The sequence below is a fragment of the Solanum tuberosum genome, unplaced genomic scaffold (genome assembly GCF_000226075.1).
Source record: "Solanum tuberosum cultivar DM 1-3 516 R44 unplaced genomic scaffold, SolTub_3.0 scf00551, whole genome shotgun sequence".
Taxonomy (NCBI): Eukaryota; Viridiplantae; Streptophyta; class Magnoliopsida; order Solanales; family Solanaceae; genus Solanum; species Solanum tuberosum.
Window position 1 is genome coordinate 100479 of NW_006239473.1, and position 20246 is coordinate 120724.

A 20246-nucleotide genomic window follows, 5' to 3' on the forward strand; every position below is an offset into this window, starting at 1 on the left:
CATCACCTACCTCGAAACAAGCTTGAAACCCTAAGAAACTTGATCCTTCCCTTTTCAGATTCGTTTCGCTTGTTCTTGGTCTACAAACAATCAATATAATACGGGAATCAATAAACAATCACTAATTACCTAAATTACTAACAATTCTATGAACCCTAGATCAAACCCATGATCCCAATCATCCAAATTAGGGTTGTTTGCACCATAGAATCTGTAACAAAACCTTTCCCCATCAATATTCACCCATTCTATTACATTCTACGGATGGAAAAATGGATTCGGGGAGTGAAAAGCTTACATTTAGCCTCAAGAATGGTGAAAAATGAGTAGGAGTCGCGTGGGCTTAGTTCCTTAGCTCTAAAAATTGAAAAGTGTCAAATAAGGTCGTTTAGGAGTTTATTAACGACTTTAAGTCGCGTCTGGCCCGCCACAGAGGCCACCACCCCGCCACAGCGGCCCCACCAGAGCGACCAAATTCCCTGCCAAGGCTGGTTGCACGAGACAGAGAGCTAATTAAAGAATTCCAAAATCCTCATTTCACAACACACCTCTAACCCACGACGCTCAGAAATTACGTATACCCTTCACGCCAAGATCGATTTCGGGAGTTCTACTCACCCGAATTCAATTCCGTAAAGTCGTACGGATTCCTTAACGAGTTATCTAACTACTCATGTAATCAAAATCATAATTAAATCACCCGATTGTTACCAGATTTGCCTACACTTTTAAGACTCCGATTTCGTCCAAATCTGGACTAGGTTGGGAAAATTCAAATACTACGAAAAAGTTTTCCGGCCCCAATTTTTTCCCCATTGGCTTTTCTATAACGACGGGAACAGATCGTTACACTCGTCGACTCTTCCCTATTGTCTAATAAGTACTATCTCCGTCTCATATTAAATGGACATCTTATTAAAAATATTTATCTCATATTACTTGATCACTTACTAAACTATGATAGAGTTAATTAATATTTTTTTTCCTATTTTACCTTTGGAATTAATTTGGCTTTAGAAGTTTAAATAAACTTAAAAGATCCAAAAAAAATAAATTCTAGAGGCTAATTAATATGAACAAAGGACGAAATAGTAAAGTTAATCAATTATTAATAATTTTTTTAATAATCATGTAAATAAAAAATGTCCACCTAATATGAGACGAGAGAATAATAAGCAAATTTCCCCCCTTCAAACTGCACTTTCTCCCACACGGAGAAAAGAAAAGCAGAAAATTGTGAAACACATTTCATAAACCATTCCTTCAACATCTATTTATAAATCAGTAATTCCTATAGATAATCAACGTAAGAAGTTTGTGGCCGTCAGACCAATTGACCAAAGACTTGGAAAATATATTTAAAAGTAAAGTCCAATATCTTTTTTTTCCCCCCAATTTTTTCGTATGACGTTACAGTTTGGCGCGCATTACGTGTGCCCATAAAATAATTCTCACTTCTTCGTTTCAATTTAAATATTTTAATTTGACAGACCATGAAATTTAGAAAATAAAGATTTTTTTTTGAATTTTATAGTTAAATGTGTGTAATTGTTTAAATTTTGTGATCTTAAATTTATCATGTAGATTGTAGAATATCGTTATAAAAAAAACACTCTTTTAGAATAAATTAAAATAGAAAATAAGACATTTAAATTGAGACCGAGAAAACAGTAGATTAGACTAACTAGAACATGTAATACAAGTTCTTTTTCTTAAAGGAAAACCCTTTTTCTAGATACAGATGAGATTTCGAAAAGTTATCTAAAGGAATATTTGAGAATTCATATTTAAAAATGTTTTTTGACTAGGCGATTAAAGTACAATAAAAGGAATTTATTATGATTAATATAGTGAGATTTATAAAATTAATTATGCCTATCATCGTCAAACGTGCTTTTGAGAAAATTATCTAAATATATAACTTATTTTATTATATTTTTATATATATATATTTTTACCATTTGAAAAAATTACAAAAATCTTTACTCTCTTCTATTCTCAGATACATCACTTTATGCGATGTATCAACCGGATACATCACTTTACATGATGTATCGCCTGGATACAATATTTTACACGATGTATCGGGACGTTGAGTGATGTATCCAAAACTGAGACGCGATATATCGGGACATTGAGTGATGTATCCGAAATCGAGACGTAATGTATCATATTGAACAATGTATCCAAAATTGAAACGTGATGTATCGAAACATTTTGAGATATATTCAGATTCCACCAAATTTAAAAGATTTTTGTAATTTAAAAAAGAGCAAGGATACAATTTCTGAAGACGGGTGAAAATTCTTGATAAGGTATAACAAGATACCGTATAGACGTATACCATTTGTGTCCATATCTTTTAAAATTGTGGACCTTGCATTATATTCTTATACTTTTTTCCTCCATTTGTATATGTTAAGATCAATGTTTTCAAAAAACATTTTCTGCGCGAGTTCTAAGTGAGTCTCGGAGTGGGGCATATTAAAAATGTTTTGGAGCGCAAATTAAAGACGTAGATTCATAGGGTGTAAGTCTTAGAATTTGGGGTGTAAGCTCTAAGCATAAAACGTAATCCCTGGACGTAAAAACGTACACCCCAGAAGTTTTTTTTTTTGTTTTTGAACCTTTTTTGCTTTAAATCATATTTTTTATTATTGGTGTGATGATATTTCTCAAATATTAATTGTAATATTTTTTTCTTCATTATTGGCTATTAATACATTCCTCAAATAAAAATCATAATATTTTTTTCTATATATTATAGGTTATTTACTAAAATTTATTTGTAAAATAATTGAAAGTTTTTACTTTTGCTTATTTTCTTAGTAATAAATTATAAATTTGAATATACATGAGACTACACCCCGTAGATTCATAAGAATTACGCCTCGTACTGCATAAAACGTCTCGCATCACACCCCCGTCTTTTAAAACACTGATTAAGATTGTGCTCCTTATCTTGTACAACATCAATATGATACAAATTGAAAGTGGTCGTTGGAGCATTATTAATATTATCTTCATGTGATTTATATGTTACGAATTTGAACTGTGAAGATATCTATTAGCAGTGGCGGAGCCACCCTATCTTTAGGGGGGTCATCCGACCCCCCTTCGGCGGAAAATTATATTGTTTTTACATGGTTAAAATAATTTTTTATGTATATATAGTAGATGTTGAACCCCCTTAGGCTACTTCGTGTGTCTATTTCTTCAGATTTTGAACCCCCTAATTAAAAATTCTGGCTCCGCCACTGTCTATTAGTATTTATATTAGGTAGATTGTCTACATATGTTGTTCTTTTTCTGATCTTGCACAAACATGAAACACTTTAACATCAAATTGACTTTTGATCGATGGTTTTTTTGTTTTCCTTCTTTTATCAATAAATATGTATTTTTATGTTCGCTCAATATTTATTATTTTTATAAGTGTAGTCTATAATCAGAGATCGATTCAAAATTTAAAGGTTATGATTGTCATATCACCTTGTAAATAAACATGTTTATTAAATCAATTAAATATTTAATCTATTTTTGACTTTGTAAATAACAACTTCAGACTTTGGTTTGGTTACTCGTCTTTTTAGTTTATAAAGACATTGTCTCAAAGAAAATAAACTCCAATAATATCCTCTATAATTGCATATTTGCCCTCGGTAAATTTTTATATTCTAAATGCACCCAATGATGACATAATTATTTAAATTTATTAATATTTCACGCTAGCTCTATGTAACAGACTTAATATAAAGTGACGAAAAGTTTTCACATACATAATTTTAGTAACAAAAATGAAGTCTTATGTTAAAATTTTGAGTCACAACAACAAAAAATTAAAAAGACTAATGAAATCATATGAGATTTCAGTGTCATCCTTTAATGCAAACATGCATTTTATTTTGTGAATTTATATTCTTGATATGATTTGAATTATCATAGTCTAAACTATTTCTTTTTTCCTATGCATTGAAATGATTTAGATAATAGAACAAATAGAAAGAAAAACTTGGCATGGAGTTACCAAAATTTTGACAAAAAGAGAAAATAATTTTGGAGGAGAAGGTCTTATAAAAGGTAACAAACCTTAATTATTTGTGTGAATATAAATTATTTCATTAAGGACAAAAAGAGAATTACAAACTAAAGTTGTTTCTAAAATAGAAAAGTAACATTCTTTTGTAGTAGTCTTAAAAAGAAAGTGTGTCACATAAACACACAATTCTTCAAGATTCTTCTCATTTGTTTCACTAATAGATAATAACATAATCACATGTTATTAATACAAATTACGTTTTAACAAAATAAAAAAAAACCCAGCCCAATTCACTAAGATCCCCACGCTATGCGTGGGTCCAGAAAGAATCAGACCACAAGGGTATTATATATCCTTTCATTGTTTATTTATCTTACTAGTTTTCTCTATAAATTTTACGTTAGTGTTTGTGTCAAAGAGAATGGATGGCACCCACCCACCATTTTGCTGAAATGTAGTTAGTTAATATTCTACTTATTTGAAGAAATTTCATATTTGTCCAACAAATATACAAGTCTTGAGTACCAATATGGAATATGTTAAGCATAATACAATATAAGAAGTTAATAAACCATAATATATAAAAGTCATCATAACAAATACAATGTTGATCACAAGAAAGTTTCAAAAACATTTTTAAAAAAAAGTCAACAATTAGTTACAAATTATGAATACCCTCAAGAATTAGACACCAACATCATGTTCTTGAACTCTTCAAAATCAAGAACTCCATCAAGGTTAGTATCATACATGTGAATCATGTTCTTACAATCACTTCCTTCTTTCTCATCCCATAATCCTAATCTTGACAACACTTTTTGAAGCTCCTCACATGAAATAAAACCATCTCCATTCAAATCAAACACCTTGAATGCTTCAACAAGATCATCTTCCAAACTATTATCAATAATATTGTTGTCTTCTTTTATCTTTTCTTCGTTATTTTTCTTCACCATAGCCTCGTAAAAGAACAAGAAATCGATGAAGTTAAGACTTGTTTTACCTACCAAAGATTGAAGCTCATCAAGGCCCGTGCAAGCTCCAATCTTATCAAGAAGCTCTTTGACCTCATCTAAACTCACTAATCCATCACCATCTTCATCAAGCTTGTCGAAAATCCTTTGGATATGGCTTTCGTTCAACGTAGACATTCTAACACAAACAAATGAACGTTTATCAAACAAAGAACTACAACAAAACAACAACAATAACAAAAAAATGAACGTTTTATCAAACAAAGAACTACAACAACAACTAACAAAAAAATGATCGTTTATCAAACGAAGAACTACAACAGAACGCATATAGAAGTTTTTAGGTGAAGTATTTATGAATAACAAATTAAAGTAGAAGGGAATGAACTTACATTGACCTTTGCTTGGAAATTTAAAATGAAACTTCTAAGTTGAAAATAATGATAAGAAGACCACTATATGAACAAAATTAAATTCTATGGTTTGTTGTTTTTATCCACACACATGACAAGGGGAAAGGAGAATTTATTCTCCAAGTGGAATTCTCCTTTCCTCCTCAAGTATTTTTCTTAGATTCTATTATGCCATCAAGAATTTTATTGTGTCATTATATAGAATAAAACCAAACCTTATAACCATGGACCAAATCATCATCTTTTTAGTGTATTGGGTACACACTAACTATAAATATTTTTTTAATTATATATGTGTACTACTCGTGAAAAACATACTTTGATTAATTTATGCCAAAAACAAGAAAAAAATATTAGTTGAGGGGGAAGACGTGCAAAGGGTGAATAAGTAAGTCAACGTTAGATCAACTTCAGGAGAAGAATTTGCGGCTATCGAAGGGAATAATAACAAACAATTCCACTAATAAATGGAATTTAGTGGATCAAAATAAATTAAGTTGATATTAAATAATTTATTTAAATGTTGTTCAAATTTTTATATGAATTATTCTTATTTCAGGATGATTTTTAATTTTTGTCCTCAAAAATCAAATATAGAGGTCTTTTATTTTTGTCCCTACTTATCATTAAGGGGTCATTTGATTATTTTGATAGGATGTTCTTAGAAAATTTAATATAGGTTAGTCATGATATTATTTAATTTTTTATTTGATAGAATTTTGAGCTATATATAATTAATATATGTATAAGTTATACATCTTATTCAGTATTTAATTATAAGGTATATAATTAATACATAACAAACCATGATATTAGTAATACACGAGGAAATCTTAGTAATTTAGTTGGATGACTACCTAAACTCTCACCTTGTTAGTGAGGGTTCGACTTCCTATATTGTAATCCCCTCTTTCATTTCCCTTTTCCCCACCATAATTATAAAAAATAATTTAAAAAGAGAAAAGAAAATTAAAGTATACACATGCTATTAATAAATGGATAAGTATGAGTAAGAACAAAACTATTCTTAATACACTAAATTATACCATGATAAAAAATAGTCTGAATATAATTAATTTCGTATTATTAATCCTAGAATTACTAACCATATATCCTTACCTTGTACACTAGGACAAACCTACCTAGTATCAAGAGAATCCATATGAATCGTCTTTGTAAAAAAATTGTACTACATATATAGATATATTTGATTTGTCTTCTGAAAAATATAAATATACACCAAAACTTATCCTGCTTAAACCAAAGAAAATCTTTAATTTTACTGGACTTTTATCTCGCTCAACATAAATTTTATAGGAATAAAATTATGTAATATGACATAACTTGATGAATATTATATTGTAAAGATTACATATAAACTTATTGCTTTGTTATTTCAATGTTAGGGATATTTTCAATTATTTTTTATTTCTTAAAGTTTCGAAGCAAAAAAAAATTAAAGACTACATATTTAAGAGACAAAATTAAAACCCACATATTTGAAGGACAAATTTTTATTCCTTCCCATATGAGAATGACTCACAGCTACTTAAGCTAAAATGAGTTTGAATTAGGGTGAGTTAAACAATAGGTCATAAGTCATAGCTTAACATGTTCAACTCTTACTAAATTTTATTTTTCCTCTTCGTTTTATTATAATTTTTGTAAATATCTAAAAAAAAATATTATTATGGCTATATTATTTGTTTAAAACATCTCATAAAAATGTATTTTAATTATTATATTATTTTATATTATTTAAAAATTGATTTCTTTTCAATAACTATTTTTTTAATAAATAAAAAAAAGTTAATCTAAGAAATTGTAAATATTGAAATATGTGTATGTGCTCTTTGTCTCTTCACTCATGTTTTATATATTAATTAGTCAATATTATAACTTTCCAACACAATTATTACTAAAGATAAAGATAAAATAATTGGAAGAATATATACAACATCCTAATATTTTAAAAGAACAATTACTCCTTATATTTCATATCACTAATGTCATAGTGGCTTGATAGACTTTTTAAGAAAGTATTTTTTAAAAAAAAATTATTAAATTAATTTTATTAATTATATTTTGAATAAATTTAACTTTATTGGTTATTTAATAATAAAAATAATATTAAAAATATAATAAATTTCTCTCAATTTACTAAATTAAATAAATAAATAAAAAGAAAATAAAATCTTAGTATAAAAATTAAATAATATAAAATAAAAAAATCTATTAGTACCATCAATTTTTAATAAGGACAGAATTAAATGGTCCAAATGGTGTAGTCGTGTTATAACAAAATGCATAAAAGTCGAAGTCTCTGACGGTGGTGGAGTTAAGTGCCCGTCCTCAACCGCCATACCTTCGATTGGTAAATAATCTAAATATATCAAAATATTTTTTAATTTTATGATCTTAAATATATTATGCCTAGTCAAAATTTAAGAATTTTTGAAATTTCGTTTATTAATCTTTTATAACACATAGTTAAACATAGCAGGAATCGTGGGATAAAAAGAGAACAAATCATACATTTGTTTTATGAGTGATGAATTATTAGCATTTTGCGAGTTTCATATTTAATTTATTATGCTTTTTTTTTTACCGCTTCGCATTATACTTTATTTACTTAATATTAGTTATCATTTTCCTTTTTACATGTGTATTAAGAAAAACAAATAAGAAGATAAGTTTACTAGTTCACTCAAAAAACTTTTTGGAAAATTTACAAATAAATGTGAACACTTTCAAAATGAATTAACTGCAAGGGTAATATTAGAAAGAAATTATTTAATACTTTCTTAATTTAATAAAGTGGACAATTAATATGAGACAACTATTTTAATAAGATAATCAATTAATATGGAACGGTGGGAGTACTTATCTAAAAAACATTTTGATTGAATATGTGGCAAAATATTTAGAATAACTTGTTGAGAAACACATATAGATAAGAAGTCTTTAAAATGAGTTCAATCATGTAACACAATAAGTTCATGGTTGTTAAAACAATTTTTTTGTGAACACTCAATAATTTAGGTATAAAACTAAGTAAATAACAAAAATTATCTTTTATGTTTAAAAGTAGGTAGAAAAAAGTATCTTTAAGTATGTATTAAATAATTTTGGTCCTTTAAATTTGTCAAAAGATAACACTTTTAGTTTCCATAAAATATTTGACAATTTTTATTCATTAAATTTGACGAAAGCAGTGGATTTTTTTTAATACTATAAACATCAAGAAAGATAAATACTTTTGGTGCCATAATTAATAATGAATTAATATTAATTAAAATTGCCTAGTTATGTTTTTTTCCATTTTTCTTGGGGCTTCCTATAAATGGTTGGGCAAGTCTTGGGCCAACAACCCTTGTTAACCTGAAATCTTCGTGCAACTTATGTTGTCCACAAATTTCTCATAAACAGACTTGAAAAAAAATTATAAGAAGTTTTTAATCGCGATCTAAAATTTTCTGAGTTAGTATATATGTTAAATAATTTTACAACGTTTTGTATGTAAGAATAATCAATGTATAAATGAACAACAGTCAACAGACATGAATTTAACGATATTTACACATACACATATAGGAGGAATTTTTAAAAAATATATACCAAATCACAGTTCGAATTCTGCACACAAAATTTTGTGTTTGAACACTATATAACGATATGAAATATGTATATCTCACTCAAGCTTTAAAATTACACTCACAATTTTCGTATATAGATGAAAACTCTATAAAATATTTATAAAATATGTAATATCTCGTTCAAGGTTGTCTTTCACTCATAATTTTTGTGTATAAAATAGATATAAAATATGTACATAACTGTATCAATTTTGTATAAAGCTCATATTAGATTTCTGGAAGAAAAAACTACTAAACATGTAATTGCATTCATGGTTTATGTATAATCTATATAAATTTTGTATGTTATATGTATATAACTGTATAAATATTATATAAATCATGTTGATTGCTGGATATTTAATACAACTACGACAATATTGTATACAACTTTCAATACAATAACAATGACATACCAACTTAAAATATAATTTACACAACTCAACATACAGTTATAACTTCAAAACGCTCAACTCTTATTCAAATAGCCACAAATTTTAGATTCGACTTCCTTTGACGTTTCAATTCATTTGAAATATCATCCAATTCCAAATGAAATTTATTTGCGAAAAAAAATGATTTTAGAACTTGGACTTTCAATTATTTTGTGGCTTACAATAGTAACATGGAAAGGGAGGATTTTATTAATCTATGAATAAATAAATAAATAGAACAGCCACAAAATTCATCTATTACATCTAACTAATATTCTAACTCATCAGCACACAAATGTACTAAGACAACAAACACCCAATTATAAATATTCTCAAATCTACTGAGAGAACACCTCAAACACAAGCACAAGTTCAAATGGGTGCAAAATAAATAAAATGCAAAAGATATCCAATGTGACGAGTAAAAACTTACGGGATTGGAGAATTTTTAGTCAGTTGACTACCAGAATTTTTTGTAACTCCCTCTCTTGTTTACCTTTGATCACCTATCGTCCTACCCTCAATATTTTTTAATTTTCTTTTATCGTACATAGACTATATATATATCTCAAAATTCATTACACATTAAGATTGCAATTGAAACAAATATGAGATATTTCAGAAACAACTACAAATTAAACAAACTTAAATGGTATATATAGATGATGTGTTGATGCATTTTTGTTACAACCTCAAATCACACTCCAGAAATATACCAATTAGAGAAAGACACGTAGTCTTATCATTATTATTACAGAAAATAAAAGCTCTTAAAGCATAGTTTTAGTAGAGACACACATGAATACATCAACTTAGCAATTGCAAGGGTCACAAGTGCAGTTTGATCCACATTTGCATCCTTCTCCTGCTGCTTTCTCCTCAACATTTCCATAGCTACAAAATTATATTATTTATATTACAATTAAGTAATCTTTTTAATTTAGTCTTCCAATTTCTAAATATATATAGTCTTTAATTAATTTACCAATTTAAACAACAACAAAAAATAGTCGTACGTACTTGGTGATAGGTGCAACACCTTCAATGATGGTAAAGGTGGTGGACTTCTCCATGTCCGGGTACATACCACATCTACAATAAACATTGTAACAAATTGATGAACGATAGACTCAATTTCTCAGATAATAACTACTCCATTAATTAGTTGAGGGATCATTTTATATGTTAACAAGTTTGGATAGATATTGTATATTATTCATTTATTTGCAAAATTATATATGTTTGCTTTTCAATTGTGTCCATTATTTCAACGTCAACTTGAAATAGAGAATTTGAAGTTCGATAAAAGTCGATTATTGGAGTGAAATAATAATCTCTAATCTAACACTTACCCTCCACAGCCACTGCCGCACTTGCAGCCAGATCCACAACCACAACTTCCTCCACAGCAAGACATGTTTTTTTTTACTTAATTTGTTGTTTGAGATATAAAAGAAATTTAGTGAGTAAAAGCAAGTTTTTGTTGTAGTTATGATTAAAAGTGAAGCATAGAGTTGGGGTTTTTATAGGAGAAATGAGGATAAAATTGGTGATTGTGAGCCTAACAAGTTGACATATGTTTAATAGTTTTTTTTAGGAATTAGAATTTTTATTTAGAAATTTTAAATTATATAAAAAAAAGGTAACTATATTACTAAATATCAAAGAATTTTTTCCATATTTATTCATTTCGTGCACAGCTAAACTACATCACATGAATTGGGACGAAGAAAGTAGGTTTTAAGAGCGGTAATTATCGTTTGAAAAGTGTAAATCTAAATGAACTTCAAGAATTATTAGTGCAATTTTAACTTTATTATGTACTCCCTCTATTTCATATTAAGTGGATTTTTGGGGATTTTTTCATTGTTCAGAATAATTGAATTGTTCAAAGTTCATATGTATGTAAATTATTATTTTTCATATTTATCCTTTCCTTTAATGAAGTTTTGTATTTTATAGGAGATAAATTGCACTACCTATAAAGTTATATTTATAATTCATAAATGACAATAGAGGAGAATATGGTCTAAATTATGTTCTCGAAAGTTTTTTTCTTAAGAGAGAAGTATTGAAAATACCGCTATATTTGGCAAGAATTATTAGAAAGGTGTATCTAATTTTAGTTAGTCAAGTAGAGAAGTGTTTAAGACTGTCAATAATTTGAGGACGAAACTAATAATTTGCGAGAAGTTATAATAATAAGCATTTATTACAAAAAGAAAAATTGAACATTGACGTGACGTTTGCGTTGGGCATCAATATAGGATTTATAGACTTTTTTTTTGGCTTTAATATTAATAATAATAAAAAACATTATCCAATTGCCATCGTAACGTTGGGAGACTTGTGGAAAGTGATTTGCTTAATATAGAATATTATTTTCATTTCAAATATTGTTAAAAAAACATTGACAAGATTATATGTATCGATACAACCAATCAAAGTAGGCTTATTTGGAATTTTATATAATCTAGGTAATTACACAAGAAAATGTCTTTGTTAAATTCTCCATATAACATCTGATTAATTTATAGTTGCAGGATCCTAGAAAATGTTTTTAATTAGAGCGTTATTAGTTTGACACAATTGTTTGGTGATGACTTTAGGATGAAGTACTTGAAAAGTTGCAAAATGGTCTTGTTGCGACGATTTCACAAAAATATATTTCTTTTATCGCTTCAATTCATTAAAAATGTACTTATAAAAGTTTGGACACAAACACCATAATGAAGGTAAATAATGTTTAAGTATTATATTTCATTCATGATACCTAAAATAATTCTTCAAAATTCACTACAATATTACAATGCAATACTTGTCTAGCTTGCACTAGTACCGACGGATCGTCAAGATTTTAGTACAAGTTGTGTAAGAACAAATTGATCACAAGTCTTGATGAATCTACTAGGAGTTCAATGGATAACAGACTTGCATTTTTCACAAGTTATGACAAATTAAGTACAAATTGTGCAATAACTTCGATACATATTATTCACAAATCGTCAAGACTTGCAATTATTATTCAATAAATATATAAAATAAAAATATTCATTTATCAGGATTATGACACAACAAGCTCTTCATCTCTACCACCATTAGTGGATGCTTATAAAAATTATTCATTCTTTTAAGATGATGATATGACATACCAATAAAAAGTTCCTTATTATACTTTAGTTTTCAGCCATTCAAAGTGGTGTTTTTATCAATCATCAATCCCCTTTTGCTTTTGAAATTACATACCAAAGCTTTCAAGTATCTTTTAACAAAAGAGGAAGCATATATTTTCTTCTTTTGCACTAATAAATAAAAAGAGAAGCATATCACAATTTCTTACACGATAAAAAGTTTAAAATTCTTACTTTTACTATACTACTACAATTTGTTAATCTGATTGGCTCCATGACAGACTACATAATATAAATCGTATTCAAAATTAAGTTATTTCAATATAATATATATACAATATCAAGTATTGTTGCCATAGTTTAACTCATTTGAGAGATTTGCAAATGAAACACACAATTGGTTATTCATAACACAGAGATTTGATTTTGTAGCTCTTTACATACTTTTTTTTTTAGTTTGTCCTGCACATAAGAGATCTGATAAGGTCGTCATTTTTTCTATTTAATTTGTAAGTGGTTAAGAGATCGTTCACTTCATAACGTGCTAAACAAAACTACGCAACTTTATTTCTGAGTCAAAACAATATTTCATTGCAAGGGAAAGGATACAAGACTAGATGCTCACAGAAGCAGAATTCTGGTGAAGAACTATACCATCTAATTTTAGCCTGTGTGTTTGTTCACCACTGATAAGCATCCTCAAACCATCTTTCAGTTCTGGTACTCCTTCCTCTAGGATTGCACTAACTGGGAAAACAGGCACACCAGATACACGGCGTTTAAGTTCTTTATATACCTCTTCAGCCCCATCTTCATCGACTTTGTTAGCCACCACTAAGGATGGTCGATCAGATAAACCCTCAGAATAGTACTCGAGTTCCAAAATCAAGTCATTTAGCTGCTCCCATGGTGGTATTCCCTTGTTATCACCCAGTGCTGCAGCCAAGTCTACCACATAGGCTAGAACTTTTGTACGTTCTATGTGCCGAAGGAAAGCATGCCCAAGACCACGATTCTCATGGGCTCCTCTTATGAGTCCTGGGATGTCAGCTACAGTTAAAGAAAAATCGTAGTAATTTACGTTACCTAAGTTAGGCCTCAATGTTGTGAATGCATAATCACCGACAACAGGTTTAGCCTTTGACAACGCCCCGAGAAGGGTGCTTTTGCCGGCATTTGGCATCCCAATAAGACCCACATCAGCAATGCTCTTTAGTTCTAGCACAAGTACCACCTCTGAGCCAGGCAAGCCAACACTTGGTGATGCATGATCATAGTCGTCAGATACTTCATCATCAGAATCAGCTCCCTTTTGCGTAATCTTTGATGTTTTCCTCATAGACAGATTGCCTAAGCCACCCTCCCCTCCACGAGCAACAACTATTCGTTGGCCTTGTTCTGTTAACTCTGCCACATTGTATTCTATAAGTTCAGTTTCTTCTGACTCATCTTCACATGTTGTTCCCATAATATCATCACCATCTTGATCTTCCATTTGTCCACAGCTTTCTTCCTCCCAATCACTCAAATCATCATCATCACTTTCGAATTTGTCGCTAGCAATTGAGCACGTAGTGCGGGAATTGGTTGGCAAACCAAAAATTTGCGTCCTAGGTGTAGAGTATTCTTCACCACGAGAAGCTCGACGTCCACTTGATTTGACTTTCTTCTCAACTTTTGAACTGGTTTGGTCGGCCGAAATTGATTGTGTAGAAAACTCTGACGAATCAGTATCAACTGTACCTGGAATCTCCCAAGGGTCCAACTTAGAACTTGAACTCTTCTCTACTGCAGATGGAAGTTCACCCTCTACTAGATGAATGACGGTACCAACAGGAACTTGGATCACCTGCCACACAAGCGAGACGTCCTTAGTTTAGGTTTGATTAAGACAAACGATTTACATATACCAAAGACTCAAGAGAGACTAAAATTAACCTTGTCTGCTCCTCTGCTTCCTATCATATTTTTGGAAGACCCATTTCCGCCTCTCTTTGCATTCTGAAACATGTCACAAACAATTACACAATCAGATATCAATCAGTAACAGGGTAAATTCAATTAATAGTTAATTGTGCACAGATGTCGTGCAGTAGGTAAGAAAACATACAATGTGATGCTGCAGAGCACTCAAATCCCACATTGTAGGGGAACATTCTAATATCACGTCACCACCCCGTCCACCATTCCCACCTGCATTCAGTCCAAAAAGGAGGTAAAGAAAAGAGGAAACCCCACAGCTGATCATCATAGCAAATCAAGCTTGACTGCATATCATAAAATGAGTTACATTGGTAAAACAAAATGTATGAAGAAAATAGAAGGAAAAGAAGAAGCAATAAAATTATAAAGGTAAAAAGAAAATGAAAGACTAGGAACATACAAAGATACTAAACCTTTTTTGGTAACGGGAAATTCTCTGAAAAACAAAGTGGAGCAACTTTAGCTAGGAGGCAAGAATGAAAAGACATTCTTTAGGTCAGTGTTGTTAACAGCCATCGTTTCGTCACTAGAAGGGATGAACCAATGCGAAGTGGGGGAAACCGTTTCAGGAGTGAAGCATGTGCTTCAAGGAAGTGTGCACCTAAAACAATGATGCACAAAGTGATCCCAACAAGAAGTGGTTGGTTTTTTGAATCTCAAACTTGAAGAGTCTGATTATTATCAGTCGGATGCTGAAATAAGTACTTCAATTGCAATTTGATCATTATATTTACCAAGTTCATGTATGTTTGGAGTTTTTAAATGGGTTAATTGTGCACTATACTTCTCACTGGAAAACCCATGGACCTTGTTGTTTTCGCATACCATATTACCCCTGAACCATATACCCTACTAAACGGACTTGCAATTTTCAGCTCTTTATAAACCTACCCTTCAGCTTTCTTAATCCCTGTCCTCATAAAAGTTGAGTTACAATAACTTGCTTAAAGCAGATCAAACTAAATTATATTTCTCCTTCTCTCTCACGTTAACATTCCTCTCTCAAGGCAAGTGAACAAAGTAAAACTATCTTTTCCATTGTGGTGAATGACTTTCTTCTTGATTTTCTTTCAATCTTGTATTTCTCTTTCTGTAATTGAGGTTTTGGAGAATTCTAACTCTACAAATAATTGGTTTCGTGTTTCCTGAGTTTTCACTCCAAACAAGCATTTCATCCAACCAACAAATGAAGTAGTTAGTCTTGGAGCTAAAGTCTCCGGAATAGTTGGTTTATAGCTCAAACTTTACTAGTAAACAGTTGATATGTTAAATTCAGGATACATATATGACATATTGCTTGTCTAACTTTTATAATTTTCCATGGGTTGGTTACTTGGTGTTTACCTTGATTGTTGACAGTATCTTGATTGTTTATTCAGTAATCGAGCAGGTCGTCTTGTATATGTCCATCATGTCAAGTAAAAGAGAATAGTTGACCAAAAGATCTTTTGGGAACCAACAGATGAAATGTACGGTCAATCAATGTAATAAAAGAAAGAAAATTAAAGGAGAAAAAGAGCAATGTAAGAGAAGAACAAGAACTTAATTAAAGAACGGGTAAAACTTCAATAGGGAAAGAAAAGGAACAGAAGATGCAAGATGGATGTCAACTAGTTATATATTTTCCTCCCTGCCACCACTGAGGTATAAAGAGATTAGAGAACATACCATCAGGTCTGCCACGGCGATCATGTCGACTACGACGAATACTGTTACAACCGTTGCCACCATCACCTCCTTTGGCCCATATGCGAAAGCGGTCAATCATTCTACGTTCCTGTATGAAAACTTGTATAAACAGACAAATACGTACTGGGGTATAAAAGTGAATATACTGAAAGCAGCACTCATAGAGGGAGAGAAGTGGAAGCATCACGAACCTGTAGAGGAGCAAGCTTTGTTTTCTTGTGGACAATGTCTGAGAAAGAATAGGTTTGGATTAGCCATGGAGACCGCAAGCATCTTTGCCAAGCCTTCAAGTAGAGGACTTTCTGGCTCAATGACATATCCCTGCTCTACTCTGTTATCTTCCCAAGTCACCGAGGTTCCACACTATGAAAAAATCAGTTCTGATTCTTAGATTTAATCACCTGCTAGCATGAGTGACAGAAAAAGGCAGGAAATATTTAGAAATTTTGCAAGTGCTACATTTTGCATACCAGAGATAACAAGAAGAAATTAAGGCACCTCAGTCCAGGTATTCAAAGAAGATCAAATAATACATCCAAAGATTATTTTATGCAACTAGCACGTACTTTAGTCAAAAAAAGAATGTCTTCAATGGATCAACTATTGCTGTAATTTTTCAGGAAGCTAAACCAACACAGGATAATTAGCAAATGAGCGACACCCCGACATTTTGGTATGACATCTGTTAAATATGCAGTACAATGAATGTATGATAACAAATAATTGCATCAAATGTAGCATGTTCAAGCCAGGACAGAGGAAAAGGAGCATCTAAACAACTCTAGAACTAAGTGCTACATCTATCATTAATTTGGAAAAAAAAAGTATGCCATAGTTATATACTTAAAAATAGTTAACTCAATCACATAAATAGCTCAACTATAACAAACTTATTTGTGTTTTTAGTTTTAGATAGAAGAATATGTTTTGTTTCACTTCAAATATCAACCTCCTCCTTAAATTCTCGAGAGAAGTATTGAAAATACCACTGAACTTGGAGCAAATTATTAGTTTTGTCCCCGAACTACAAACAACCTTAAAAGCACCCCTCTACTTGGATACACCCCGATGTGCAATATGACATAACAAGTGGTCTCAAACTCTTGTACGAGAGTGAAACTCTTAATAAAAAGCAAAAAGTGTTGAAAATACCCTAAACTTGACGAGTATATAGAGGTGATTTTCACTCATGTTGCAAGAGCAAGAGTATATTTAAGTTCATTTAGTCAACTAAATGAGTGTTTTTAAGGTTGTCAATAATCCGTGCCGAGTTTAAGGGTGTTTTCAATACTTCTCTCTAAATTATATGCCTAAATCCCTAATTCTTTCGCAAATTTTATCAACAGCTACTACACCATTAGTCACAACAAAAGATTACCTTTACTTAAAAGCATGGATGGATTATCCGATCCGGCCAGTTCAGCAGGAGTTGGAATTACAGGTACAAGAAAATTTCCAAATGGAGAATCAAATATCCTAAAATTGCCAGTGCAGCCGTCTTGTTGTGCTTGAGCTACTGCAGAATTCCTATCATGTAGTTGCTTGGGATTGATGTTGCTTGTTTGTGCTGCAATCACCGACGTTGCTCTTCTTTTTGGCGGTCGAATGAAACAACTGCGTGGAGATTCACCATCAATTTTCCTTCCCTTCGGCTCAACAGACATGTTAAGCTACCATTTCTGTCTACTCGAGCCCTACAATACGTATTCAATTAGGTTTGAATTGCATCCCGTAGCCAATATTTACTGCTAAACCTAAGGTGCATTATCGACACTATATTTGAAAAGCAACACTCCAATAGCTTGGAAAACTCATAAATTTCAAAAAGAAAAATCATGTTATCACTTTTCCGGTCTCAAACATCAAAAAAATCATGTTTATACCAAATATACCTTCACAGATTAAAAGGCAAACAAATGAAGAAAGGAAGAGGAGAAAGAGATAGAATTTAGAAAGAAGACTGAAGTTTGAATATTCAAATCCGGCAAACGGAGGACAGTCGGCGGCGGGAAGTGTTTGACAGTGGCACAGTGATAATCAACAGCAAAAACTACAGGGATAGAATAGTCTCTTTTGTTTAGGTTTTTTAGAGAACAGTTAATTATTTTCTTTTAGTTGTTAATTATATTTTTTGTTTTTAAAAGATAAAAATGTCAAGTATGTTGTTTGAATTTCAAAGAGAGAAGTATCTCCAAAAATTTCATTCTACAAACTATTGACAGGCTTAAAAAATATTTTTTTATTTGACTAACTGAATTTAAATTCATCTTTAATCTTACAACATGAGTAAAATACACCCCTAAATTCTCGTCAAGTTTAGGGGTGTTTTCAACACTTAATTTTTTATTAAGAGTATTATACTCTTACAAGAGTTTGAAACCATTTGTTATGTCATGACTCATGTTGCATATCGAGAGTGTATTTAAATTTAATTAATCAAGTTAAAAGATGTTTTAAGACTGTCAATAGTTCAAAAACGAAACTAATAATTTACATCAATAACATAGAGATAAGTGTGAAAAACACGCCTAAACTATCCCTTTTTTTTAGTTTCATACCTGAACTATTGAGATTGTGAGTTTCATACCTAAACTATCACTTATTAGCTTGAGAAACACACCTCAGTGGTGTGTGTGTAATACGCTCTCTCTTTTATTAAAAAAACCTTGACACATGGCATTTTACATGGATAAAATATTTCACATTGACAAAAATTAAATAATAAACTATTAATATTAATTAAAAATTAAAGTATTACAATCCAAAAAAAAAATATTTGAAAAATAAATAAATTATTTTTCTTACCCCACTCCACCACCTCCCCCCCCCCCCCCCCTTTAATTTTAATTTTTTTTTAAAAAATAAAAATCCGACCACATCCTATTTAACCCTCCGCTCCTAATTTATTTGTTTTTTTTTACATTTTTCTCATTTGTGTTAGATATGTACATATATTTTTAGGAATATTTCTTCTACTTGTGTACCAAATATGACATAAATAAAAAAATTATTTTAAAAAAAGTCTTGTGGCGGTAAGTAAAAAATATTTTCGATATGTATACATCTAACACAAAACGAGAAAAAAATTGGAAGCGGAGGGTTAGGTGGAGTGGGTAAACCTCAACTTTGAGTCCAAAATTTCACCAAGTCTGGATCACCTCTACGGGCACTTCCTATGGCCTGTATGTCATCCTACGACTCATCCTGATCAACCATAGATCAACAACTGGGATTTGAATCTCAAAACTCAACACAATTCCTACGAGTTTGGTCTTTTCCTACCCACCTAACCCCTAAATTATATCGTTTTGACCCTATAACTACCCCTATAATTGAATTAACCCTTCAAAAATATCTCATTCTCTCACATTCACTCAAATTTACAAATTCCCTCCAAGTTCATCCCCTCCAATTCTCTCTCAAGCTCAAGGTGAAAGCTAGGGTTTCAAGTTTCAAGGTCACAACCTCAATCTCTTTCCTTAGGCTTTGATTATCAAGGTATGTGGAAATCCATCAATGGATCCCTTTCATCCATTGGGTCACAAAAGAACTTCAATCTCCAATTCAATTTCACCAAATTTAATTAGGGTTTATGTCAATCTCCATGAGTCTTTTTTATTATGATTCAATTCATGTTATTCTATCTTGCAAGAAAATCAATTTTGTCATCAATAGGATCAACTAGTGTTGGTACTTATGATTAACGAACACATTATTCCTAAATTAAAGCTTAATATCAACACTAGATGGACACAAATTGATCTTGCAAGAAAATCAATTGTGTCATCAATAGGATCGACTAGTGTTGGCACTTATGCTTAACAAACACAGTATCAACATTAGATAGACACAAATCGATCTTGCAAGAAAATCAATTCTGTCATCAATAGGATCAACTAGTGTTGGTACTTATGCCTGCCAAATACATTATTCCTAAATTAAAGCTTA

General features: G+C 30.8%; 2 protein-coding genes across 4 annotated transcripts in view; both read right to left on the reverse strand.

The window, feature by feature from the left end:
* Positions 1-4634: 4634 nt before the first annotated feature.
* Positions 4635-5592, reverse strand: LOC102597296 (probable calcium-binding protein CML44). Its single transcript, XM_006365372.2, has 2 exons — positions 5406-5592; positions 4635-5191 (listed from the first exon to the last, which is right to left on the reverse strand). The coding sequence occupies exon 2, from the start codon at positions 5188-5190 to the stop codon at positions 4717-4719; it is 474 nt and encodes a 157-aa protein (XP_006365434.1). The 5' UTR covers position 5191; positions 5406-5592; the 3' UTR covers positions 4635-4716.
* A 7562-nt stretch (positions 5593-13154) lies between these two features.
* Positions 13155-20246, reverse strand: part of LOC102593776 (probable GTP-binding protein OBGM, mitochondrial) — a 9339-nt gene continuing 2247 nt past the window's right edge. Inside the window, exons 1-7 of one of the 3 annotated variants that reach the window (XM_006365364.2) lie at positions 18191-18401; positions 17677-17992; positions 16490-16699; positions 16278-16386; positions 14737-14819; positions 14565-14627; positions 13155-14475 (exon numbers count right to left, since the gene is read on the reverse strand). In XM_006365364.2, coding sequence (XP_006365426.1) covers positions 13240-14475; positions 14565-14627; positions 14737-14819; positions 16278-16386; positions 16490-16615 — 1617 coding nt within the window. In that variant the 5' untranslated portion in view covers positions 16616-16699; positions 17677-17992; positions 18191-18401 and the 3' untranslated portion in view covers positions 13155-13239. Of the gene's footprint in view, positions 14476-14564; positions 14628-14736; positions 14820-16277; positions 16387-16489; positions 16703-17676; positions 17993-18190; positions 18402-20246 lie in introns of those variants that run through there. The other 2 variants (XM_015304437.1, XM_015304436.1) reach the window with 2 other exon arrangements.

Bases quoted from the DNA above. Each gene is read 5' to 3' on its own strand.
- LOC102597296 (XM_006365372.2), bottom strand. From the start codon at position 5,190: ATGTCTACGTTGAACGAAAGCCATATCCAAAGGATTTTCGACAAGCTT.